The sequence below is a fragment of the Artibeus jamaicensis genome, unplaced genomic scaffold (assembly GCF_021234435.1).
Source record: "Artibeus jamaicensis isolate MK-2021 breed Jamaican fruit bat unplaced genomic scaffold, CSHL_Jam_final contig_585, whole genome shotgun sequence".
Classification (NCBI taxonomy): Eukaryota; Metazoa; Chordata; class Mammalia; order Chiroptera; family Phyllostomidae; genus Artibeus; species Artibeus jamaicensis.
In genome coordinates this window covers 11,297,475-11,324,240 of record NW_026521894.1, presented here as the reverse complement: position 1 = coordinate 11,324,240, position 26,766 = coordinate 11,297,475, and the positions used below count along the sequence as shown (strand labels likewise).

At 36.8% G+C, this 26,766-nt stretch overlaps 1 protein-coding gene across 1 annotated transcript; it reads right to left on the bottom strand.

Annotated features, from left to right (window-relative positions):
- Window positions 1-562: 562 nt before the first annotated feature.
- On the bottom strand, window positions 563-18,870 carry LOC119060799 (caspase-12-like). The gene is made up of 12 exons (XM_037161097.2): window positions 18,635-18,870; window positions 17,204-17,452; window positions 15,837-15,896; window positions 15,588-15,665; window positions 15,303-15,380; window positions 9,035-9,129; window positions 8,546-8,719; window positions 7,551-7,785; window positions 6,989-7,135; window positions 4,091-4,200; window positions 3,597-3,716; window positions 563-3,003 (listed from the first exon to the last, which is right to left on the bottom strand). The coding sequence occupies exons 1-11, from the start codon at window positions 18,639-18,641 to the stop codon at window positions 3,618-3,620; spliced, it is 1,332 nt and encodes a 443-aa protein (XP_037016992.2). The 5' UTR covers window positions 18,642-18,870; the 3' UTR covers window positions 563-3,003; window positions 3,597-3,617.
- Between the last annotated feature and the right edge of the window lie 7,896 nt (window positions 18,871-26,766).

The window sequence follows — 26,766 nt, the reverse complement described above, 5'->3', positions numbered from 1 at the left end:
TTTTTAAATTCACCTGAGAGCATGTACAAAAATAAATAAGACCAGCGTGAATAAAGGAGGAAGAGTGAAGATTATAAAACCACACTGATTAACAGTGTGGTGTGGCATAGCCCTAAAAGTTAAATCAGTGCTGGTAACAGTAATGACATCTGCCAAAAACAGTTGCCCAGTATGTGACGGGCAGGGCAGCAGGGAGCCAAAATATGCACAAAGCATCACCCCTGCTCTGCATGAATCAAGTGTCAGTGCACCCACGTTGTACCTGGAAACTCTTGTGTGACAAGTTAGCTAATTTATTCTAAAAATGCCACAGTTAGTATTTTACAAATGCAGGATATAAAAAAGGAGGACTCATATTACATTGAAGATGCTTATCAGAGAAAATGACTCTTTTAGTTTCTATTTTCTAGACCAGATTTCCAGACACCAGTTTATTTTTGTTTTCTCTCTAAAGGAATGTCAGATTACCCATCGGATACTTACATTAAGGCTATTTATTGGATGTTTTTAAAGCTAGTTTGAGTGGATTTTACTCCCTTATAATCAAAGATTCAGTAACATATATACTAAAATCTAGTACCTTTATTTATATTCTCCAAAAACAAATAGCCCAGTAATGTTCATGTTAAAGACAATGTTGCATCTGTAAGACAATGTTGCATCTGTAAGTAAATGACAAATGATTTATGTAGTATATATTTACACTCCTTAAAAAGTCAATAATATCCTTTTTATCAGCACTTAGTTTTATTTATTATTTTAATTAATTTTTTATTGTTGTTCAAGCACAATTATCTCCATTTTCTTACCCCCACCTCCCCACCTCAGCCATCCCTACTTCCCACCCTTGATCTTACTCCCCTTTGTTTTTGTCCATGCTTGGCTTTATACATGTTCCTGAAAATCCTTTCTCCGTTCCCCTTCATTATCCCGTCCCACCTCCCCTCTGGTTACTGTCAGTTTGTTCTTAATTTCATTGTCTCTGCCTATATTTTGCTTGTTTGTTTGTTTTGTTGATTAGGTTTCACTTATAGGTGAGATCATATGGTATTTGTCTTTCACCACCTGGCTTATTTCACTCAGCATAATGCTTTCCAGTTCCATCCATGCTGTTGCAGAGGGCAGGAGCTCCTTCTTTCTTTCTGCTGCATAGCATTCCACTGTATAAATGTAAAATAACTGTTTGATCCATTCATTTACTGATGTGCACTTAGGTTGCTTCCAGCACTTGGCTATTGTAAATTGTGCGGCTATGAACAATGGGGTGCATAGGTTTTTTTGAATTGATGTTTCAAGGTTCTTAGGGTATAAATCAATAATATCCTTAATAATAAAAATCCATAGTTCACAGCAAAGAACTTACATATATTTTAGAGAAGTATTAAACAAATCTTAGAAACAATTTTTAAAAATTATAGATGGAATAGTAAAGTATTTAAATTTAAAAAATAGAAGCAAAGAAGAACAAATGTAAAAGAATTACTAAAAATCTGCATGTTTTACATACATCATACATGAAATTTATTACCAAACTAACAAAAAACACTTGCTAACATATGACCATTAACTGAAATGTTATTAAACAGAAAGTTCTTACAAAAATTAATTTAAAAATGCATAAAACATGTAACAACATAAAGAAAACACAAATTAATAATTCACATAAAAAATAAAAATGCTAAAAATCCAATAATAATAAAAATGTCAATGAAATTTACTATTTTCATCTATTACTATAGTAAATTGTTAAACAGACTTTTAATTTTTTGTCAGTCACTATCTTAGATATTTTATGTGCATATAATTTGGCATAAATTTTTGACAGTAAAATGTGTAAAAGTATTTTATACCCACATCTAGAAATTCCACTTTTAGAAATATATGAAAATAAACATACTTAGACAAATTAAAAGTATAAAAATATTCATCATCACACAGTGTATAGAAAATAAATATTTCAAAGGACACTAAAAGTAAGTAAAGTTTAGCCCTGGCTGAGTAGCTCAGTTGGTTTGAACTTTGTCCTGTACACCAAAAGCCAGCAGGTTCAATCACTGGTTGGGGTGTGAACAGGGCAACCAATGTTTCTCTCTAATGTCAATGATGCTTCTCTCTCTCCTCTCCATATTTCACTCTCTCTCTCTCCCTCTCCCACCTTCCTCCCTGCTTCCTCTCTTTCTAAAATCATTAAATGTATCCTTGGGTGAGGAGTTTTTAAAAAGTAAGTAAAATTTATATAAAGCACACATGGAAAATAGCAAAGGGGCATGGAAACAGGAGAAGGTGGGAAGGTTTGGGGTGTTGAGCTGGGGTGGAGAGAAAAGGCAGAAAACTGTACTTGAACAACAATAAAAAAGAAATTAAAAAAGAATAGGAAAAAAGTAAGTGAAATTTGAATAATATATGTTATAATGCCTGATGGAATATTACAAAATCAAAAATAATATTTAGGGCATTTTTTACTGTGATTAGTGAGGGTTGTCCTGAAAACATACAGAACTGATTGTCCAAAATTAAGAAAATCTTATAAAAATTAGTTGAATTTTTTAACAAGTAGAGTTACAAAAAGTTTAAGTTTTATTTCTTCATTAAAAATCTTTTTATGTGTCTCTATGCTTAAATGTTGTTTTTCAGTGAGTATGAATTATCTTTGTGATAAATTGAGAAGGCAAGCATACTTTTAAAGGAATTTTGTTGAACATTAACTCAAAAACAGTGTGATAATGACTTCAGCCTGGTATTTGTAGAGAGTGGGCAATTAGGAGTTTGGTATGAAAAATTCTCTTTTTTCTGTTTGTACTGAAATGTATTTTGTAATGCTAGATAACAAAATTAAATAGGTTTCAGGCACACAATTCCACAATACATCATCCATATACTGTATCGTATGTTCACCACCACAAGTCAAGTCTCCGTACAGATATTCTTCATTAAAAAAATCACCTTTTAAAGTAATATATTCTTTACTAAAAAAGTAGAGACCAGAATGCCTTCATTTTTTTTCTGGAAAAGGTAGAAATAATATGACTATTAGTAACTAGAAGCAAGATATAAATAGAGCTAATCTTCACTGTGAGATATATCTTCACAAAAGGGCTAAGTATATGGCAATCATGTACAAATGGGAAGATCTGTACTAAGGCTGGGCTGCCTTAGCTTGGCCTCTTCAGTAGTCAGTTACACTGTGGTACTAGCTAGCCTCCTCACAGGGCAGGGAGAGATGTGACTTAGCAAAACTGCCTTCTTGGGAAGGAAGCCAAACAGTAGCTGTATAAAACCTGTCAAATCATTTCCTTTTGTGTACATGTCAGATCTAAATATTTTCTCCTCACTGAGAATGTTTTTGAGAGAAATAAAGATTGAAGGGTTTTCTATCTAGACTTTTAATTTCTTATGCCATCACCATATTATGGTCAAAGGCAAACAGAACCAGGGCTTTCCCTGGGGCTATTAAAAAAGGCAGATAAGGGGAACTTAAGTTTCCCCTTTAGACAGGTGTGTGCAGCTCCACTCTATCCTTATCTTCCATTCTGTCTGGACTGTACCTATAGTCTCTGAGTAGGAAGCACCCAAATCCACTTCCTGTGTACATTTACCTGAGAAGTTTCATAAGAGCTTCAATTGCCAGGGAAGAGGTAGAAATACCGTGTCATGGACACTCTTTCAATTGTGGGCATCTGAGCCAGCACACTTGGTTTCTCAAATGAACGCTGAACCTAAATTAGTAAAGAAATCCTTTAGAGATTTTCTAAACAGGAAATGTGAACTTCTCACTTGGAAATGAGAAAACTTACTGTATGTATTAAAGCTGTTGCCAGAGAATACAAGGAGAAGAAATTTTTAGCTTTTCCCTGGGTATAGTGGGAACTAGTACAAACGTAAACATTTCCTGAATGAGCAATTCAGAAAATCAGGATTAGAGAAATTTACACTGGTTCTATGTAGTACTTCACAAAACTTCTTCTTTAAATAAATGGGCTATAGGAAGGAGCATCAAGAGGACCTAAAACTTTAGGACTCTAAAAATGTTTTGCAAATCTTTCTACAAAGTTTTCTGGGGCATAGATTAAAAGGACAAGAAAATCCTTACCTTTCGAAAAATCTCCTCCAAATGATGACACCAAGAATATTCTTTGAAGTGCTGGATAATTTGGTAAATGAAGAGAGAGCCATTTGTACCCATTCTCCAAGAACTATTATCTGCAAATAAAAAGTATAAAGATATTGGGGGAAGTGGCTTTTGTGTGGAAGACACCCAGAGCCATAACTTTTGGTTAAAGTTTGATTTTGATGTTTTTGGGAGAGAGAGAGAGATCAAGTCTAGATAAAGCTGGGACTACAAGTTTAAAGAGCAGCCCTAAGAAAACCATCTTGGACCCTCAATTATCATCCCCTTGACTTTCTTACTATCAGGGCCAAAGTTATGACCCTCAAGATTGCTAGTAGTGTAAAATAGCATGTTTTCTTTTCAAAACTTACTTATATATATACAAATACATGCACACACACACACACACATATATTTAATCCAGCTATTGACATTTTTTGATTCTGGGTCTTCTCTTCATCCATACTTTTTTCTAGTATAATTTTTCACTCTTACAGTTTTTTTTATGTGAATATCTTCTGAATTACTACTCCTTACCATTGCATTGTGATCAAGTCTCCTCTGTCATAAAAAAGCAAATATTCTAATTATCAGTTTATCTGCAGCTACCACCCTATTTCTCCTCCCTTTTAATAGTTCAATTTCTCAAATATACTCTACTCACCAACTTCATTTTCTCCTTACCTGCTCCCTCCTGTCAAGCTTCTCCCTCCCACAGTATATTTACCAAATGATATTCTCTAAAGTTATCTCTGTTCTCCAAGTCATTAAATCTAATGGTAATTTACTGAACCTTACTTTACCTGACTTTTTGTTCACATTAGAAACTATTTTATCTCCAGCAAATTCTTTCTAGGTAACTCTGACATGCTCTGACCATACCTTCTGAGTCTAGTTTGATGATTAAATCAAACCTCTATCTCTAATCTTGAACTCTGGACATCTGCAAGCCTCAAATATGGTAGGATTTCTTCTCACTCTGTTCTCTGTTTCTAGGTAATGTTACCTATTTTCAGAATACAAAATATCATCTTTAAGTAAGCATTTCCAAATGCATTACTCTTCACCTTAAAATATGCCAAAGGAATCTTATTTTAATGAAGATATCACAGTCATCTATTTATAAACTTGAGTAACCTCTATTATCTCTTCTTATTTACCTGCTATACCCACCAAACCACTAAGTCATATTAATTTTTATCTACTAATTGTTTCTTGGATCCAACAACTCACTGCATTCCAAGATTATTATTATCACCTGTAGCCTGTAATACTGCCATAGCATTTAAACCTGTCTCCTTATGTCTAGTCTTACCAGATTGTAATCCATTCCCCACAGAATCCTCAAACTGATCACTTAAAAATAAAAATATAATTTCCTTGCTTAAGTCGCACCAAAATTTCCTATTATTATTACTATACAATAATATTAGTAATACAGTATATTTGTATAAAAGACCAGATCCTTCCCTAACATATGAGGCCTCAAATTACATGGCTCCTGCCTACCTCTCCAATCTTCCCCTTGGTCACTCTCCCTTGGCTCCATGCTCCAGCCTCACTGGCCCTGTTTTCCCAGATTCTTTCTTTCTCAAGTCTTCTGTTTACACTGCTTTTTCCGTCTTCAGTGTTCATCTCTTGCCCCTGATGTGGTTAACTCCTTAATTTTTCAAATGTGAGCACATCGTTTTTCTTTAAAACACTTATCACAATTGGCAGTCATTATTTACTTCTGTTATGTCATATGTATATCCTCCCATCCCCAATTAATTTCTGCCTCTTTGGCTTGAGCATACACTCTGAGGTGCAGTAACCATGTCTGCTGTAGTTGCATATCATGTGTCCTGCACAGAGTTGTGTGCATTAGAAAGGACTGCAAGAAATTTAAACATTAGGCTTTATTCTCTCAACTAAATTAAACAATCTATTAGAGCATGTGACTTTAATGTGGAAATCTCCTTTTAAATATATAGTTTCCAAAATATAAAATACACTGAAGTAGAACTATTCCAGATAGTCCTACTTCAGGACTGCATGGCCCTTTTCCCTACTTCTCCAGGCTAGAAGACTCACAGGATCCTGTAGTACATACTTTTGGTCATGGACTAATAGCACTGGCATCACCATGAGAGTTTCTGAAAGGTAGAATCTCAGGCCCTGCCCCAGATCTGCTGAATCAGAAATCTACATTTTAATGAGGTTCCCAAGGAATTTTTATAAACATTAGAGTTTGCCATTGCTGCACTAGAGCACTTAAAGCTATAACTTGTGTAAACTAGGTTTTAAAGATTGCCTTTATTACCTAAATGGTTGCTAACAATATTATGGATGGCTGTTAAACAGAGACTATGAACAATCAAGAATAGCTTTTGTTCTTACCTTCTACTCTTCTTCTATGACTTTTCTACCAAAATAGGATTTTTAGTCATTGACTAGATTATTCTGAAGTCAGACACTTGAATGTTAACTAATTTCCCAAGACTATATTCAAATAAGAGGCCAATATGTTCTAGGATATGTGGAACAAGTATTAGTTTTCCTGGCTCATTTAATTGCTAGTACAGGATCAGGTGGACAAAACCATATGATACATTTCTGTGGCATGGGTATATTTAAAAAGGAAAAAAAGAAACCTCTTATTTTATTTATAGTAAGACTACTTTAAGTCTGGATCCTCACTGAACTCCTGTTTAGTTTGAAAGCTTCCTCCAAAACAAAGACTTAACTTTTTACTTATGAAAAATTTAATATTTAAATGTATTTACCACTGAAAATATCTCATTAGAGAGGAAACATTCTTATATTAGTGATATGATTGTAGCCTAGCCTGTAATCTAGAAACTAAATGATTAAGAAACTATCCTTTCTGAAGCCACTTACGTGGAGTTGAAGATTTGAATGCAATGAAGTCCTTCTCTACATGGGTCTTTGTAACCGCATCACTCCAGATGTAACACTGTAAGGTATGGTCATATCTATATGCAGAAGCTCTTCCCATGTCAGTTATCCAAACAGTCCCATCACCTCCTGAGAGAGACATTCATGTCATGTGAAAGGTGTTATATTTAAATACATACACAGACATACGAAATCTTTTTTTTACCATTATGCCATCACTTCAGTACATCTTAATATATCATTTATTAAAAATGAAAGTATCTTACTACTAGAAAAACTACCTCACTGACTGTGAATCATACAGAGTGCATTTAGATTTAGAATAAATTTGTCGATTATCTGGTTGCAAGTGATCAGGGCCTTCTGAATTATTCTAGGCTACTTATCATTTCTTTAGGAATGGTACAGAGTTAATTTCTGGACTGGGACTGAGTAGTACTAAAGTAATATTTTTCTCACCTCTCTCTAGGAAAAAGAAGGCTAGACATCAGGCTAACAGAAGAAAGTGTAAGGCCCTCCCTGGGTTTTCCCAACTCAGACTCACTGCCTCTGCATGCCTGCATGATGATGACTTTGGGTTTGTCTCTTAGACTCTGGCAGTTACGGTTGTTGAAAATCTGGAAGATTGTATCATCATGAAGTATATCTGGCTCTTGTTCTGTGTGCTTTATCCCACAGATTCCTTCCAGGATGCCGTGAGACATAAACACCAAGAATGTACTGTCCGCAGATTGGTGTTCTCGCCGGGCAGCAAACTGTAATAGTTCTCTTTCCATTTCCTAAAAGAGACTCCAGAATTATTATGAAGACACTCTCCATACATAGCTTGTACTCAAACAGTACAATGTGTGGAGTAAACAAAAAAAGGTGCAGGCACCAAAGAATCAGGTTATTGGGACTTAGGATGATGCTGGAGAATGAAATATAATGAGGGGCCAAGAGACATGACGAGTCTCTAGTAGGAAGGCTAAGTGTTTATCTGTTCTGTTTGTTGAAGTTCCTATAAGTTTTCATTCCAAAAGGCAGACAGTTTTCTAGTGACAAAGACTACAAACTCTTAACAATTTTCTTTAAAATGGAATAGCAGAAAGTTAGATTTAAAATGGTTTGTCTAAAGTCACACAAAATATTTTAGGGAGAGCCCGAATCATAACTTTGTGTGTGTATTTTTTACTACATACCTAGTTTCACATTTATACACATGGTATGGAAGTGATAAAAGTCTCATGAGCTCATTATGTAGGTATCAGGCAATTTAAGAGCACAGGTCCTCCATCTCACCCATACTATCAAATAATAGATGTCACTCAGACTGAGGCCTTTAGAAAGATGCAACATTTTTAGTGAAATATTAGTACATAAAGGTGCTCTAAAACTTTGATATGAGACTGGGCATTGGAGGAGGCTACAACCCAGAGGATCTTATACTGGAGCAAACGTAATTCCTGCAATATATATTTTGTTATTATAGCTGATAAGGAAAAAATTCAAAACTGTCTAGGGTGGTAGGAAGCTTGTCCCATTCTCCTGAGTCATTACCAGAGCTGTAAGATTCACTTTTACAACCACTGAGTATCCAAGGTTTTCAAGTAGGTCTTGCATCCCCAAAAGATCGACTTCAGAACCATATCGGTTATGAAGATTATCAAATTCTTTGTTGCAGATGATGAGGGCCAGGCGTGTTCTGCCCTCCTTCTCCATTACTGGGTATATCTGCAATTAACAGATACAGAGTTAGTTGTCCCAGGTCTCCTCCCTTTTGCCTAAAGTCTATACAAAACAGACCTCTAAAGTTATAGAGTGGATGGCTGGAGAGCTTGGGAATGGTGGATAGGAGTTCAGAGTGTGTTCCAGGATGAAGTGGAAGAGATGGGAAATTTCATGTAATGATCACTTAATTAGATAACATTCTACACCATTTGTCTTGATCTTATGCCCTTTATAACAAGAACTAAAATTCCCAGTATGTCCCCCGTATCTTCTCTGAGTGGGCACATTTATGTGTCTCCCTATTCCAGAGCAAAATACCTCATCTGCCTTTTTTGTCTTCAGTTCATGCAGAAGATCAGGAGGACAAAGCTTTAACTTATGATTAGGTTGGGAAGCCTGGGTTTCCAGGAGAGCTAAAAGAAAAAGAAAAAGAAAAAACTCACTAAGCAGTAATATCCACTCCTTTGCAATCATGCAGCACTTTTGAATGTGTTCCCATTCTTTGGAAATGATTACTTCCATCCCACCAAAATGTTTTATATTTAAAATGTCTAAAATAAAAGTTTGAATATTTCCTTTTTTTCTTCCTTCCTCTTACTGACCCCACTATATATTTCTGTTTTTGTTAGTGGTCATGGCATTGACCGATCTTTCAAAGCCAATACATTAAACTCATATAAACACAGTATCTAAGATTTAGAAGGAAACCTAATGTTCATTTAGTCTAGTCAAGTCATTGGTCAGATATTTGAACTTACTTTCAATACTCCTAGTTTATTATTACCACTCTCTGAAATATCTCCACTAACAAGGAACTTGAAACATTCTAAAGCATTTTTCAAATGTTTTGAAAGACCTTTTAAGTCCCAGTATGTATTTCCTACACTGGGACCATTAAAATAAAATTTAATTCCATTCCCTGTGAAAGCTCATAAATTCCTCTATGACATCAATATACATCCCCATTGTTTTAAATACAGGCCTCATATCAACGATTATTGCATTTTTATCTTAATAGTGTTTATTATACTACAAGCTTAATTAAGATGGGGAAGGTGTCCTTAATCCTTGTATTTCCAGCATCTAGCATAATATCTGGCACAGATTAATGTTATCTTTCACAGTTTAGAACTGCTTATCAATGAACAGTTGCCTTCAACTTGACAGTAGCTATCTAGTATCTCCTGATTGTATGTTTTTTCTTAGGGCAACAAGCCTCTGTTCTTTTTAATGTTGTTTTTCTTTTTGCATAGAAAGTATTTAAGCTTTTAACCAACAAACCCATCAGTTTACCTACATCTCTCCCCACCTACTCCATTTTTCCTCCTACTACAAAGATACAATCTTCCTTCTATATAAGGGCGATACCTCTACTTATGCTCTGAATTCCATTCTCTCTCTTGCCCACAAGGACTTTACTCAGGTATTCATTCAGCTGTGCATTCCACTTCATCAGTTTCTCTCAGTCGTCCAGCTGTGGTGTCCCCATTGACATATCAGCCTGCCTTCATATCAGGGTACCTTTTAAAAACACCTTTGCCTTGACCCTGTTTTTCCTCCAGCTGAGGAATTGTGCTGAGGAGTGGAGCAGAGTCCCTGCTGACTTCCCAGCATAATCCCTTGAAAGCTTCGTCTATTTTCATTATTCTTATTTTTTTCAACTCATTTTTTCTTCTGGATACAATACAGACTGGCTCTTATCCTAACCAATTCAGTGAGGTACTTATTATCGAGTTTACCATTTTTTTATTTCACATTTAACAGGGTGGAACGCATCTTGTTTCCTGGAAAAAAAATGTGCTCTAGGCTTCTGTGATGCTGCATTTTCCAGCCATTCTTTTAAAATTTGTCTTCAGTATGGCTCTTCCTCTTCTGCCAGACATCCAAAAGTTGGGTTGTTCTATGTGGGGACTTCATTATTCTCTAACTGCATTTCTCCCCAGGGCCTCTTTCAGTCCCATCATCTTAAATCTATTTACATTCTGATGGGTCCAAACATTTATTTCCATCCCTGATTCCTTTTCAAATTCCTCAGTAGAACATCCACCTGTTTACACAACATGTACCCTTGGATGTGGAACATGTTTCAAATTAAACATGTACAAAGGGCTCCTGGTATCTGTCCACAGCTGCAAACCTGTTTTTCCTGACTTCACTATCAATTACAAGTTTTCTGTATCTCAGTTGCCAAATCAAAAAATCCTAGAATCATCATCAATTCCCTCATTTATTTTATTAACACACAGCCAATCCACCTGCATTTCTGTTGATCTTACCCCCCATATAAATCCCAAATTTAACTCCTTGTCATCATTTCTATTACTACAACTCTAATCTAAAAGCTATTATCTCAACTGAAACATACAAGCAGCTTTTAACTAGCCCTTTTGACCCTATGCTTGTTTATCTGTCCTCCATTTAAAGACTTCTTACCGGTTTCCTATTGCAAATAAAATTCATACTCTTCCCCACTTTCTGAAAATCCCCAAATGGAGAAGTAATGACAGACTGGCTCTTTAGCAGCCCCTTCTACTGTGTTCTCCTGATTTCCAACTCTCCAGCCAGACTGGCCTTTTCCATGACAAGATTATTCCAGATTCAGAGCTTTTGTTCTTGCTCTTATTTCCGCTTTCCATGGAACGCTTTTGATTTGAACTTTGTCACAATTCCCTTGTTATTGTTCGAGTAGGTACTGAAATATCACCTCGAAAGAGTTCTCAAAACTACCCATCCTGTACCCTCCACCGATCCCAACAACAGCATCTCTTCCTATGGCCTAATCATCTTCTCTCTTGTTTGTGCCCTGAAATTGCACTATTTAGTTTCTACATGTTTTTTTAACATCTTTTATTAATTATGCCATTACATTTGTTCTATTTCCCCCCTCCATTCCCCTCCACCATGCACACATCTGCCCCACCCTGCACACCCCTCCCCCACCATTCCCCCCTCTTTAGTTCATGAACACATGTCTCAAGTTCTTTAGATTCTGTATTTCCTTTACTATTCTTACCCTCCCCCAATCTATTTTCTATCTACTGCCTATGCTACTTATTTTCTGTACCTTCTCCCCCCTTCCCCTCCTCCCACTCCCCTGTTGCTAATCCTCCATGGGATCTTCATTTCTATGGTTCACTCCTGATCTAGCTGTCCTCTTAGTTTGCTTTTGTTTTAGGTGTGGTTGTTGATAACTGTGAGTTTGCTGTCCTTTCACTGTTCATCTTTTTTATCTTCTTTCTCTTAGGTAAGTCCCTTTAACATTTCATATAATAAGGGCTTGGTGATGATGAACTCCTTGAATTTGGTCTTATCTGAGAAGCACTTTATCTGTCCTTCCATTCTAAATGAAAACTTTGCTGGATAGAGCAATGTTGGTTGTAGGTCTTTGGTTTTCATGACTTGGAATACTTCTTTCCAGCCCCTTCTTGCCTGTAAGGTCTCTTTTGAGAAATCCGCTGGCAGTCTGATGGGAACTCCTTTGTAGGTGACTGTCCCCTTATCTCTTGCTGCTTCTAGGATTCTCTCCTTCATTTTCATCTTGGCTAATATAATGACGATGTGCCTTGGTGTGTTCCTTCTTGGTCCAACTTCTTTGGGACTCTGAGCTTCCTGGATTTCCTGGAAGTCTATTTCCTTTGCCAGATTGGGGAAGTTCTCTTTTATTATTTGTTCAAATAAGGGTTCCACTTGTGACTGTTCCTCTTCCCCTTCTGGTACCCCTATAATTCGGATGTTGGGATGTTCAAAGATGTCCTGGAGGTTCCTAAGCCTCTCCTCATTTTTTTGAATTCTTGTTTCTTCATTCTTTTCGGTTTGGTCATTTTTTCCTTCCTTCTGGTCTACTCCCTTGATTTGAGTCCCAGTTTCCTTTCCATTACTATTGGTTTCCTGTGCATTTCCATTCATTTCAATTAGTTTAGCTTTCATATGTTTCTCTAATTTGTGACTAAAATCAACCAGTTCTGTGAGCATCCTGATGACCAGTGTTTTGAACTGTGCATCTGAAAGTTTGGCTATTTCTTCATCACTTAGATTTATCGGCTCTGGGGCTCCGAGTTGTTCTTGAGTCATTTTTGGTCTGTTCTCACCCGTTAAGTTTGAGGAACAGGTCTTAGTTGTTTACCAGGGCGGGGCCACCCAGGTCACTGGTTTGTGACAGCTGTATGTGGGGGCGGGGTCAGAGAGGGAGCAATGGCAGTCCTCTCTGCTTGCCCAGGCCCTTCCACCATTCGCCCCTGCCTGTTTATCAGAGGGGAAATGTGCCAGCCACCGCCCTGCACAGTGCAGTCTCCATGCTCGCCTCTTCGCTGGTTTATCTGCAAGCAAATGCTCAACCGACCTCAGACAGCCAGGTGCGCCTCTTCATTGTGTCCACCTGTAGCTAGCTCACACCTGGGATCCGTGCCTTCTGCTGCTTGTGCACCACCTGGGTTTGGGATCTTTTTGGCCAATCGGCTCCGCTGCTGGCTTCGCCCCTCTTACTGGTTTAGCTGAGCATTTTGTTGTTTTCAGACTCTGTATTGTTGATTTTCTGTATGGTTTGTTTGCATTTATTGTTGTTAAAACTTTATTATTTTTAGATTTGGTTGTGTGCGGATGCAAGGTATTTCCACCTATGCCTCCATCTTGGCAGAAGTCCCTGAATGTTTCTTATATATTCATTCTCACTACAGTGCAAACGCCATGTAAGCATGGTTTTTGAACTGCTTTTTGCTATAAACCGAGTAATTAGAATAGCATACAATAGGTTTTCAGTTAATGTATGCACATATATAATATGTACATGTACAAAATGAATAAAGATTACAAAGTTTTTATTCCCTCATTCAGAAACTTTGAATATATGATACTCAGAAGACAACACTGTCACTACTCCCTGTCTAGACCCTATTATTCTTTTTTAATTTTTTTAAAGATTTTATTTATTTATCTTTTTTAGAGGGGAAGGGAAGGAGAGAGGGAGAGAAATATCAATGTATGGTTGCCTCTCACACGAGCGACCATCTGGTTCGCAGACCCGCGCTCAATCCACTGAGCTATACCAGCCAGGGATAGACACTATTATTCTTTAAAGTGGGCGTACATGTCATCAGGTTCTTTAGTGACTATATAGTATATATAATTCATAGTGTTTTTTAATATACTTTTCTTTTTTCTTATTTTAATTGTTGTTCAAGTACAGTTTTCTTTCTTTTATTCCCAGACCAGCCCACCCATCCAAGTCACCTCCCTGCCTCACATTTCAACCCACCTTAGTTTTTCTCCATGTGTCCTTCATACTTGTTCCTGTAAATCCTTCCCCTTTTCCCCTGAAATTCCCTCTCCTCTCCCCTCTGGATATTGTCAGCCTGTTCTCTATTTCAGTGTCTTTGGTTATATTTTGCTTGCTTGTTTGTTTTGTTGTTTAGGTTCCTGTTAAAGGTGAGATTATATGATATTTGTCTTTTACTGCCTGGCTTATTTCACTCAGCATAATGCTTTCCAGTTCCATCCATGCTGTCGCAAAGGGTAGGAGCTCCTGCTTTCTCTTTGCTGCATAGAATTCCATTGTGTAAATGTACCATAGTTTTTTGATCCGTTCATTTACTGAAGGGCACCTAGGTTGCTTTCAGCACTTGGCTATTGTAAATTGTGCTGCTATGAACATTGGGGTGCATAGGTTCTTTTGGATTGGTGTTTCAGGTTCTTAGGGTTTACTCCTAGCACTGGAATTGCCAGGTCAAAGGGCAAATCCATTTTTAGTTTTCTGAGAAAATTCCATACTGTTTTCCATAGTGGTTGTACCAGTCTGCAATCCCACCAACGGTGCAGTAGGCTTTCCTTTTCTCCACAGCCTCCCAACACTTGTTGTTTGTTGCTTTGTTTATGATGGCCATTCTGACTGGTGTGAAGTGGTATTTCATTGTGGTTTTAATTTGCATCTCTCTGATAGCTAGCAATACTGAGCATCCTTTCATGTGTCTCTGGATCCTGTGTATGTCCTCCTTATAAAAGTGTCTGTTCAAGTCCTTTGCCTACTTTTTTAATTGGGTTGCTTGTCTTCTTAAAGTAGAGTCATGTAAGTTCTTTATATATTTTGGAGATGAAACCCTTGTGTGAGGTATCATTGGCAACTATGTTTTCCCATATGGCTGGTTCTCTTTTTATTTTGATACTGTTTTCTTTAGCCATTCAGAAGCCTTTTATTTTGATGAGATCCCATTTGTTTATTCTTTCCTTTACGTCCCTTGCTCTAGGAGATAATGTACTTTTCTTAATCACATCTTTAGTTGGTTTTGTAAAGTTGGTAGTTGCTTATATCATAGATGTTTTATAGATCCTTTTAAAGATATTATTAATCCCATTTAAAAATATGAACCTGACAAGGTGAGATATATATATATATATATATATATATATATATACACACACACACACACACACTCACACACACACACACACATACCAGAGAACATGGTTAGACAATGGCAGATGAGATTAATGTATAGATTTCTTGTGTTTTACCCCATTGCTCTTCCCATTACACTACAGAGACTTTTTTACGTGCCTTAACTTAAACAATGTCATTATGTGTTCATGATATTACCTGTCATAGGTAGAGCTGATGCCTGGTACAATCCAACATGCTCCTCAGGTTTAGCATTTTCATTTTCACCTTCAGATTCTTAGGAGAATTAAAGAACAGGTATGTGTGTGTTAATTTTACTTTTGTTGGGGGCAGAAACTTAGTTAAGGACACGAGAAAAATGCCTGATTTATTAAATCTAAATTTGGTGGTCTTTTCACTACAACATAGGGTCCCTGTATAGCTGCCTTCTCCCAAGTGATGTATGAGGGCTCCCATGAGTCATTGGGTTTTGACAGCATTTACCTGTTGGAGGGACAGCCAATGCCTGCCGTGATCCAGCCTTTTGCTCATCCTCATTTTCTTCATTTTCATTTTCAGATTCTGAGTTGGAACAAACAAGAAGTTAAGCATCAATCCTCTACTTCAAAAGTTATTTCCAAAGATGAACATTGACTGAGAATATGCATGTCGTAGATCTTTACCAGAATACATTCTGACAACACTAGAAGTTCAAGAGTTTTTTACTATGATGTGAGATTTGAAGGCAGTTACCTGTTGAGGAAGAAGATTCACTGTTCTCAGGTTCATTATCTTCATTTTCAGGATGAGATTCTAAAATAAAATAAAAATTTGTTAACAGAATAAGTTTCTCACAACTATACACTTCAAACTCTTTCCCTTGCACTGACAAGGAAATGACTATGTTCAGCATAGGGCTACCTTATGAAGCCTGGCGGTTTGGCTCATTCTCTAAACTCCAGGTTTGTTTGTTTGTTTGTTTGTTTGTTTTTTAGGGAATTATAATATTCTGTCAAATGAAAGGAGAGTCAGACTTTCTGAGAAACAAGGAAGAGCTCATTATCTTCCTGTTTATATACTACAAGAAATATATTCTTTCATCAAGGCTTTTCTGTAAAAGCATTTCTTATCCTGAGGAGGAAAAGTACATGCCTTTACAAAAGTTAGTCCTTTAACAACAAAAATATGATACTGGAGGGATATTCCAAGGATTTGGAATATACCAGTATATATATTTTACTCTAAAGTAGGGATCAGCAAACTAGAGTCTGAAGGCTCAATTCAGCATAAGACCTATGGTTGTAAATAAAGGTTTATTGGATCACACTCATTTCATACGTATTATACAATATGTTGGAGATGTCATGCTACAACAGAAAATTAAAGTCATTGTGACAGAGATCATATGGTCCAAGATGTTTAAAATACTATCTATCCTTTCAAAGAAAAAGCACGGCCAACTCATACTTCAGAGAGAAAGATACATTTGTGCTGTACCCTCAAATTACGTACATCCTCTTTTAACAAGGAAAAATATAGGTTCTTAGAGATTTAACCTTTGGGATAAGCCATTGTTAAGCAGAAGATGATGTATGTTTTTGTATTGAAAATTATATGTTTGGGAATGACTCCAATGTCCAAAGTGTATGGCCAGAGTAGCCCAGATTAGGTAAAAATTTGAATTAAATCTTATACAACTCCAGTCCCATTGATTCATTTAACAAATATTTACTTAGCACCTGTCAGGGTCCATGTCTACCAGTTTGGGATAGATTCCTGAACCAAACAAAGTTATGTATCTCTTGGAACTTGGAACTTACATTTTAGCAGGGAGACACAAAATATAATGAATAAGTAAATACTGTAGAATGATTGAAGGTGACCATTGCTAAAAAAATTTAAAAAGGAAAATGTGCATCATTGTAAAGTGATTGGGGATGTTGCAACAGGGATGAAAGTAGATCAGGGCATTCTGAAGTATCGAATGAGAAAGTCAGGCAAAGAAGATACTAGAGTTGTGGGTAGTTTGTTCTCCACATGCTATCATAAATAAGAAGACAATGGGTGTAAAGATAGTAGATGAAGAACAAGTTACTAGCCTTCTGGCCTGAGCTACTCACTTAATCTCAGTTGTCTCTTGGTGTTGAAGATCCGGTCCATAAGTATTTTGCCTGCTATTTCAGTTTTCTCAGTGACATCATCAACTAGGCTTTCAGTCCTATCCACGATGAGTTTCACTCTTTCCCCTAATCTTTGTAACTCGTGTCCATTTAATACATTCTTTTCCATCAAATCATCAAAAATGTCATCAAGGAAGTTCTTTGCAATTGACTTCATCATGTTGATAGGATCTTCTTGAGGTCTCTTGTCTGTGAGAAAGATAGGATTTTAGATGTAGACAGGACCTTCAATATCTGGCCCTAGGCCAGTGGTTCTCAAATTTCAATGTGCCAAAGATAAAGCTTAATAATCAAAACTCTCGGTACTCCATTCACAAAAATTCTAATTTGATAGGCCTTGGCCAAGTTGCTCAATTGGTTAGAGCATCCTGCTGATACACCAACGTTGTGGGTTCAATATCCAGTCAGGGCATATGCAAGGAGCAACAGTGAGTGCATAAGTGGAACAACAAATCATCTATCTATCTATCTATCTATCTATCTATCTATCTATCTACCTAGCTATCATCTATCTATATGTCTATGTTCTATCTAAAAAGTAATTTGAAAGATCAGGGTAGATCTATCAAATTTTCATTTCATTTTACTTTATTTCCATCAATTTTCCATGAATCTAACAATTCCCGAGATAATGCCAAAGACATTTAAAATAACATCTACCGGTATCTTGTTTAAGCCTGTGCCTTTTTATAGATGGGGAAACTGAGTTTCAGAGACCTGAAGCAATTTCACTAAGAAGGTTAATGATGGCTGACTTTGTTCAGTCATTGTACTGACCATCATCTATTCACTTCCTGTCACATTTATCAATGATTAATTTAAAAACACATTATGTTCCATATGTATAGCAGTAAAGCATGAACAAATTGCACCTCTAAAAGAACGCATTTTGTTTTCATGGGTATGGCTGAGGGCAGTTCTGCTGAGATCGGGAGAGCAAACCATAGCTGGTATGCTTGCTGCTGCAAATGAAAGGTCATAGAGAGAACAAGAACTTGGAGAAAATGCAAGTTACTCTGTTCCACAGCAAGGCCTCTCATCTGAATAAGAGGACACTCATAAAATTGGTGATAATTCTGGGTCAGTATGAACACAATAAAAGCCTAAAATCACAGAAAAGGTTTAAGAACACAGGTACAGACTTTTTACACGTTCCCTTCTTTCTAAGAAGCTATGACTTATTAAGTAAAATAGTTTCTGTTTTCATAGTCATTACTGTGGCCCAAACTCCTATCACCCGCATCCTAGAGTAAAATAGTTTTGCAGGGTGAGTGCCCCTCTCCTGGATCTTTTTCTCCCCACCCTATCCTCCAGAGCTGTAAACCCCTCAAAACACAGCCATAAACAATTAAAAAAAATGTAGCCACTCACCAGCCATTGCTGCTTCAGTTCCCTGGGCAGGCAAAGCAGTGAAAATGAAAGCAACCTTCTTTCTTATTTCAGTGGACTCATGTGTTCACGTTGCCTAAATGGGGAAACTGCAGCTTCTCAAATTGTATTCTCTGCCAAAGTAGAAATCGACTCCTTGGATTTGTAGCTTCTTTTCTTTGGAAAACAGCAAAACCTGTCTTCTCACTTTGATATAACAAAGTCTGCAGGATGAAATACACACACACACAAAGTTTTTGTTCCATTTTCCAATCTATTTTTAACACACTTAATAAATCAAATTGACTGTTATTTGTCTGTGTGCTGCCCCTTAACCACTAAATTGGAGGGAGGACCGTTCAACCCTGGAAAGAACGTATTAATGTGGAAGGCTTGTGGGGGAGAAAGAAACCCAGGGAAAACTGTTGAACTTAGTAAGTGCATCACTGTTTTAAAATCCCAAATAGATAATCTCTTCTTTCTTTCTATTTTTTAGAAAACAAAAAACTTTGCTTTGTACATTAAAAAAGATAAATTCTTTTTTTGTGAAATGTGCATAAAGACTATTTCTCAGGTTAAATAATATCCATGAAGAGAACCTCAGAACTATTATACTGTAATTAAATTTAATGGTATCTGCTAAACAAAAGCATTGGAGTCTTCATGTATTTGTAAGAAAATTCCAGTATTAATTTTGAAAATAAATGTTTAGATTGTGGTTTTAAAAATTCAGTTTAGATTTATTAAACAATTGCGTATAACAATACCTAGAATAGTGCTTAATTTATAGTATTGGATGAAATAAGATAGTTCATTTCCCACTACTCAGTGAAACTTAGGCAACCTTTTCTCTCTTTCCTGATCTCCTTAGTTGTCAGTTCTGGGTATTGTTTATCTGTGTATTCATGTGTATATTTTTGGTTTACTGAATGCAAAAAGGACTCTTCTACTTAATTTAAAAAGTAATAGCTTTGCCATTATAAACAATAGAAAATTTTATAAAATGGACTATTATCATCTAGCTCTTCTCTTTTTGTATATATCAATTACATATTTTTAAATGTCTATATTATTAATGTAATTACATATTTATTTCAAAAATCTACACACACAAAAAACATTTCCATAACTTTATACAGTGTTTATTCAGGTTCCTAAATACATTAATTTCTTTCTTTGATCTTCATTCCTTCTTGTATCTCAAGAACATGTTAGTATTTTCATTAAAGCAGTTTGCTAGTTGCAAATTCCTTCAATTTTTCTTTCCTAAAAATATCTCTATTTTGCCTTTCTTTTCTTTTAAATTTATCATATTTTTTCCATTCCCATTTGTCCCCTTTATACCCACTTCTCATCTGCCTCCTCTAATTATCTAGCTTCTTTAGTCTCACATGACAGTTACCACAATTATATGTCTACGTTGTATATTTGTGAATTTTTACTATGCTTTTTAAAAAACACAAAACAATACTGATTTTAGATAGCCCCAACAATTGGCTTCCTTGGATCCATGCTCTTTTTCCTGACTGCAGACTGGTCTTATGACTTGGTTTGGGCCAACATGATGCAGTAATGCGACGTTGTGCAATTCTCAGCCCAGGTCACTGGAAGCATTGTGAATCTCTCCCTCATGACCACTTGAGCCTCTATGAGAATAGGCCTGCTCTAGACAGCTGAAAGATAAGAAACACCACATAGAGAAGCGTCCAGCTGTGTCAGCCAAGGTTCCCTCACCCTACATCACATTTAAGCCAAACATATGAGAGATCCCAGTTATTGCACAGAGCCCCAAATCAAGGAGCTCCTTAAGTGTTCATGATATTAAAAAAAAAAAAACACCCAGTGGACTAGCATGTGGACATGCTGTTTATAACTCACATATAGGTGAGTGCACCCATGGCAGCGAGTTCGTGTGAGAGAGACCACACCTCCTCCAGACTGAGGGTCATTATAAGGGGTCTCAGACAAAGGTAGCATGGGTCCAGGTTGCACAAACCTATGTGTGGCCTGGAGCTGCATTACATCAGTGTGTATGTGCAGATGGAAAAGGTCAAGAAGCTGTCACAGGACAAAAAAACACTACCGAAAGAAGATAAGGAAGGAGTTACAGTCCATTCCCAAAACAATACAGATTCCTTCTCACCAGAGACTATATGACTAATCTTCAGTCACATGAGGGAGAAGAGCCATGTATTGGCCCCACACTAACAGTGTCAGTGGAGATACCTTTCCTACATGCAGGTGATCTCAGACACATAGGTAATGCCAGAAACAAGAAGACCCACCCAATTGACTTGTGAATCATAGTAAATACTTATTGATATAAGCCACTGAGTTTTGGGGTAGTTCGTTACTCAGCTGTAGATAACTGACAGATATATACTTACCTATGCTTTTTTTCCCCATAGTATCAATAAGTTGTTTTTTTAAATTTGACAATAGATGAAAATATTTATAAAAGTCAACACTTTAAGAACTATCTTATTTTTTGATCATTATAAATACTAAAAGTGTTTCCAGGTTATAATTTTAGAATGTTTTGCAAAATTAATAGATATGCAACACAATTAATCCAGTAGTACTGAAAAAAGCATAATGAAAAGCATACTCTCCAGTACAACTCTTTCCACTTTTAATCCCATATCCTACATTTCATTTCTTAAAGTATTTTTGTTTTTGTTTTTTTTGTTTGTTTTCTGGTGCTAATCTTTAGAACTCTCAATAACATGCTTATTTTATCCTCTTATTTCCTGATATTAAGTTGAAAAAATGCCTTTGATACTTTCTACAAAAAAAGATGTAGTTTATTTATACTGCCTCACTTCTACCAGTTCTACCTAAAATTTGATAATTTAATTTGAATTATTTTATTGATTAATTTTTCAATATTAAATAGCGTTTAACCCTCATTTCTTCTTCCATCAGTGTTGCTCAGTAATGATTCTCCTTTATGTAAGTTGATGATAGTTGCCTATGTACAATTCCCTCCATCTTTTCTCACCTCCAATTATATCACCATTTTAACCTATATTTTTATTTTACATTATCAAAGTTATTAAAATTTTCATTCAATTCTTTATTCACTACCAAGTTTCCTGTGCTCTGTCCATGCAATAACTAAATGTTATTGCAATAAAAATGTCTATATTAGTATTGGAGATATATGTAGATATATAGAGAGATAGATTCTGTATATATATGTATTTCTATATAGCTGTATGGCAAAATGATATATTAGTACTACATTTTCTTCCCTTTGAGCCCAATCTCACGAATATTTTTTCATTCAGAGAAGAGTATTTCTAGTCTCAATATCTACCAATTCACCATTGCCTGGTCTCATGTAGTTGGGCTTCGCCCCTACAATTCTATCTAAGGCTAAGCCATAATTTTATTCTAATTCTTAACCCTTACTTATTCAACAACATTCTTTAACAATAGTCCTGTTGCTCTTCTACCTCACTGTTTTCTAATAATTAGTTTTATTCTTCTGCTCATAATTCTCTAATTGCTTTTTACTTTTGAGTAAAAGTGAAAAGTCTTTTACTGTAATGGTGCCTTGTATACGTGGACCTTGGTCCCCTCACTGACCTGAAGTCCTAACTTTTCCCTATTCCTTTTGTTCTCTGATTCTAGACACACTAATTCCCTTGGTATTCTTCAAACACCCCAAGCACATTCTTATCTCAGAGCATTCTTACTTGTTTTTCCTCTGTCTGGAATGTTTACCCTTAACATATCTCATAGCTGGCTATATCTCTTTCTTCAGGTTTCTTCTGATATAAATTATGTGTTTATTTTATTTTTGTCTATTATCCCTCTCTTCTCTGTTAGACTTTATGTGTCATGAAGACACAGACTTTGTCTGCTTTTTTTTTACATAGCAAATGCCTGATATAAAGTCAGTTTTTAGTATTTGAGATTAATTAATCAAATGGATCTTTTGCTAATTATGTGTATTATAAGAGGTTCTTCCCCTGGTTTCTACAGCTTCTCTTTTTTTTCTTTCTACCATCTATAAATTCACTTTTATTTTTATTTTTTAAGTTTTTTCAAGGTATAGTTTATAAATGAAACATTGCAGTTATTTAATGTAAACATTTCAATGAACTTAGAAGTTTGACTACACTCATGATATCAACACCACAAAGTTTAACATTTACACAGTGCTCTTAAATCTTATCATAAATTTATTTACAGGTTTCTTTATACAATGTGCTTTCCAAATCTTGTTGAAAAAATGCCCCTACACGAATCACATAAAGATGCTTTCCTATATTTTTTCTCCTAACAACTTTCAAAACATTATTTTTTACCTTTTTGTCTTTACTGAATTTGGAATATTCTTTTGTGTATGGCTTGGGGTACAAAATATGTGTGTGTGTTTCTGCAAAATATTTTTTTGAATTATTTATTATTTTACTTCTGCAACCTGCCATGTTCTATATTGTTCATTCTAGCCTTTGCATACTTTTCTATGTATCTATTTGTCTACTCATGTGCCAACTTATAGAACTTTACATTATGTCATGATATCATGATTTATGTTCAGGTAATATCTCACCACTTTTTAACTATTTTTCTAAGCTATTTTTACTAATTTACCTTATAAACCAATAGGATAAGCAAATTGTCAAGTTTAAGAAAATACCTCATTGGATATTCTTTGGTATTCTGTTGTTTATAGATTAATTTGGATGGAAATAGAAAATTTTAGATTCATTTGTTTTCTCATAAATTATGTGTCATATCCCTCATGCTAGTTAAATCTTTTATGTCACTCAATAATTTCTTAAAATAATTTTCCAGCCCTGGCTGGTGTAGCTCAGTGGATTGAGCATGGGTCTGCGAACCACATGATCGAGGTTCAGTTCCCAGTCAGGGCACATGCCTGGGTTGCAGGCCAGTTCCCAGCAGGGGACGCACAAGAAACAACCATACATTGATTTTTCTCTCCTTCTCTCCTTCCCTTCTCCTTTAAGGATAAATAAATAAAATCTTTTAAAAAATTACAAAAATAATTTTCCATATATATGTTATAACTATTTCTTTATGTTTTTCTTTAAGCACTTTTTATGTATATTGGTATTGCAAATAGAGGCTTAAAAAGCAAAAATATTTCTTACTTGGCTGTATTTTGAATAGCAAATGTTATTAAACATGTATTTATTGTAATTCTTGTGAACGTGAATACTTTATTTTAAATTTTAAGAAATTTAAATGAGGACTTTCAGTCAAGATGGTGGCATAGGTAAATGCAGTACATAAATCCTCCCACAACTGCATCAAAATTACAACTAGATCATAGAATAACTACCGTTCAGGACCACTTAAAATCTAGCTGAATGGAAGTCTTACAACAAAGGGTACAAAGAAGAAGATACATCAAGACTGGTGGGAGGGGTGGAGAGGTGGAATGGGCTTGTGCCACACACTGGTGTGTGGCAGATAAAAATCAGAAGGGGTATCTCTGCTGTGGAGGTCCTCCCTGAGGAGTGGAAGGTTCTACCCACCCATCATCCCTGGGACTCCAGTGCCAAGAATAGAAGTCTCCATAACTCCATGCTGTAAAAACCAGTGGAGATTGTGGCTTGGGGAAAAGAAGGCTTCTATAGTCCCAAGAAGTTCCTCTTAAAAGTCCAGTGCATGGATTTACTCAGACTCACTGGCTCTGGCAGCAACTCAAAAGTCACCAAGGACACATGGGGAGGGACTGAATTGTCTGGCATAAGGGCAGGAGCTTGGGGGCAGCTTTCTGCTGGAAAAAAAAAGTGCTAGCAGAAGCCATTGTTTCTTTTCTGAGAAACCCTCTACACAGCTGTCAGACGGGCACCATACCTGAGTCTCTGTCAACCTGTCTTGCACAGTTAATCTGGCCCTGATGTGCTGGGAACCACTCTGCCTGGTTTCAGGAGTTGTAACCAGCCCCATGGATAAGGCTGAGTGAGCGACCTCCAGAATGCGAGCCACTTAGAAGACAAAGTTTGTCTCTAGTAGCAAGTGCTGCTTCTGCTTCCTCCCTGCCCCCAAAGCATGGTCGGTTACTCAGAGATGCATATGACCCCTCAGAGGAGAAGCAGCCTAAGCCAGACAGGATCACTTAGAAGGCCATCATGGAAGAACTCAGGGGGCTGCAACAAAGAAGGAGTGATGGATCCTCACCCCCCAGCTATTCTGCCATGGCCGGAGTCCCTGTGTCCTCTGGGAGAAATGCTCCCTGGCTCTAATCAACTTAAGCCTAAAAACCTATGATGGGATAGGCACTGCAACCCTTTGCCGACGACTAGAGCGGGATCTGGGGTGCTCAGGCTTAGGAAAGAATATGTACAATACTGTGAAACCTGCTTTGTTTAGAATGCTTTCATTTAAATGATAAAGGTCCAAGCAAGAAGTTTGTTTCTCAAAGTTTTATGGCTCTTTAGCTATCTGACCCTGACTGAGAATAAGCCCTCATAGTTCTTTGAATGCTATCTATTGTTTGACCCTTACCTGTATTCTTGTGCAAATGAACCCAATAAAAGCCCCTTGAGGAAGAGGTTCTTGGACTTTCTCCTCTGAGAGATTAGCCACCTCTCTTCCCCAAGCAGATCATGTCTTGGTAGTTTCACTTTCATCTGTGGCGGACAGGAGGACTTTACGGGCAAAGTTGCCTCCATACTGGTGATTCCTTGAGAACTAGCCTGCTTAACTTGCTGGTCCACTCAAGCCATTTCCAGTGGCTTTTCCATACATCTGGCCTTTCTTGCCTCATGCTCCAGACTTTCTTAAAACCCTCAAATAAGCAGCATCTGGCCTCTGCATACCCTGCACCCCTGGCTAAGTGGTCTCAGGCCCAGCACTCAAAGCACCCAGCCTCAGTTCACAGCATGACCTTTCCTGAGCACCTCTGAGCCCAGCACAAATAGCAATCATCTGCAGATCACTCTGTAGCTAGTGCCAGGTTGCCCCATGTAGGCCACAGGCAGCAGCTGACCTTGGACTTTCTAAAAAGTTCCAAAGCCAGGCCACCACGTGAACAGCTTTAGACCACACCAGATTACAACCCTATGACTTCCAGGAGTGAGAAGGAGGGCAGATTTGGTGAGCACTAAAGGCCCACTGAAGCAAATCCTGCTCCATAGGGTTGACGCTTGCACAGTAGCTCTTCCACTACAGTTGCAGCCAATTCCTGCAGAGGCAGCCAATAGCACAATTAAGGCTCAAATACAATAAGGTAGTGTACACAGCCCAACTAGGGATGCACCTGGAGCATCCAGCTAGAGTGACTGGGGAGGTTGAACTACAAGGCCCTACTATTCAAAGCCATTCTACCAAGTCTGGGAGATATAATAGCTCTACTTAATATACAAAAAAAGAATAGGGAAACAGACAAAAAGACATGTCCTAAATGAAAGAACAGGACAAATCTCCAGGAAAAAACACTAAAAGAATCTTACATGAACAAACTACCAGATACAGAGTTCAAAACAATGGTTATAAGGATACCCAAGGAACTTAATGGAAAATTCAACAACATAAAAAAAAAAAAAAAAAGAGTCCTGGCTGGTGTAGCTCAGTGGATTGAGTGTGGGTCTGTGAACCAAAGGATTTCAGTTCGATTCCCAGTCAGGTCACATGCCCGGGTTGCAGGCCAGTTCCCAGCAGGGGACACACGAGAGGCAACAATACATTGATATTTCTCTCCCTCTATCCTTCACTTCCACTTTTAAGATAAATAAATAAAATCTTAAAAAAACAGAGAAAACATAAAAAGTAATCAGTCAGACATGAAGTAGACACTAACTGAAATGAAGATGATGTTTCAGGGAATCAACAGTAGAGTAAATGAAGCCAAGAATCAAATCAGCAATTTGGAATATAAAAAAGCAAAAAATTCCCAATCAAAAGATCAAAAAGAAAAAAGGCCACAAACAAATGAATGTAGCATAAAAGCCTCTGGCACAACTTCAAATGTACCAACAGTTATATTGTAGGGATCCAGGAAAGAAGAGACAAAAAATTGAAAACCTACTTGAAAAATAATAAGAGAAAATTTCCCTGACATGGTGAAATAAGTAGACGTACAAGTCTAGGAAGTATAGAGACTCCCAAACAAGATAAACCCTCAGAGGCCCATGCCAAGGCATATCGGAAGT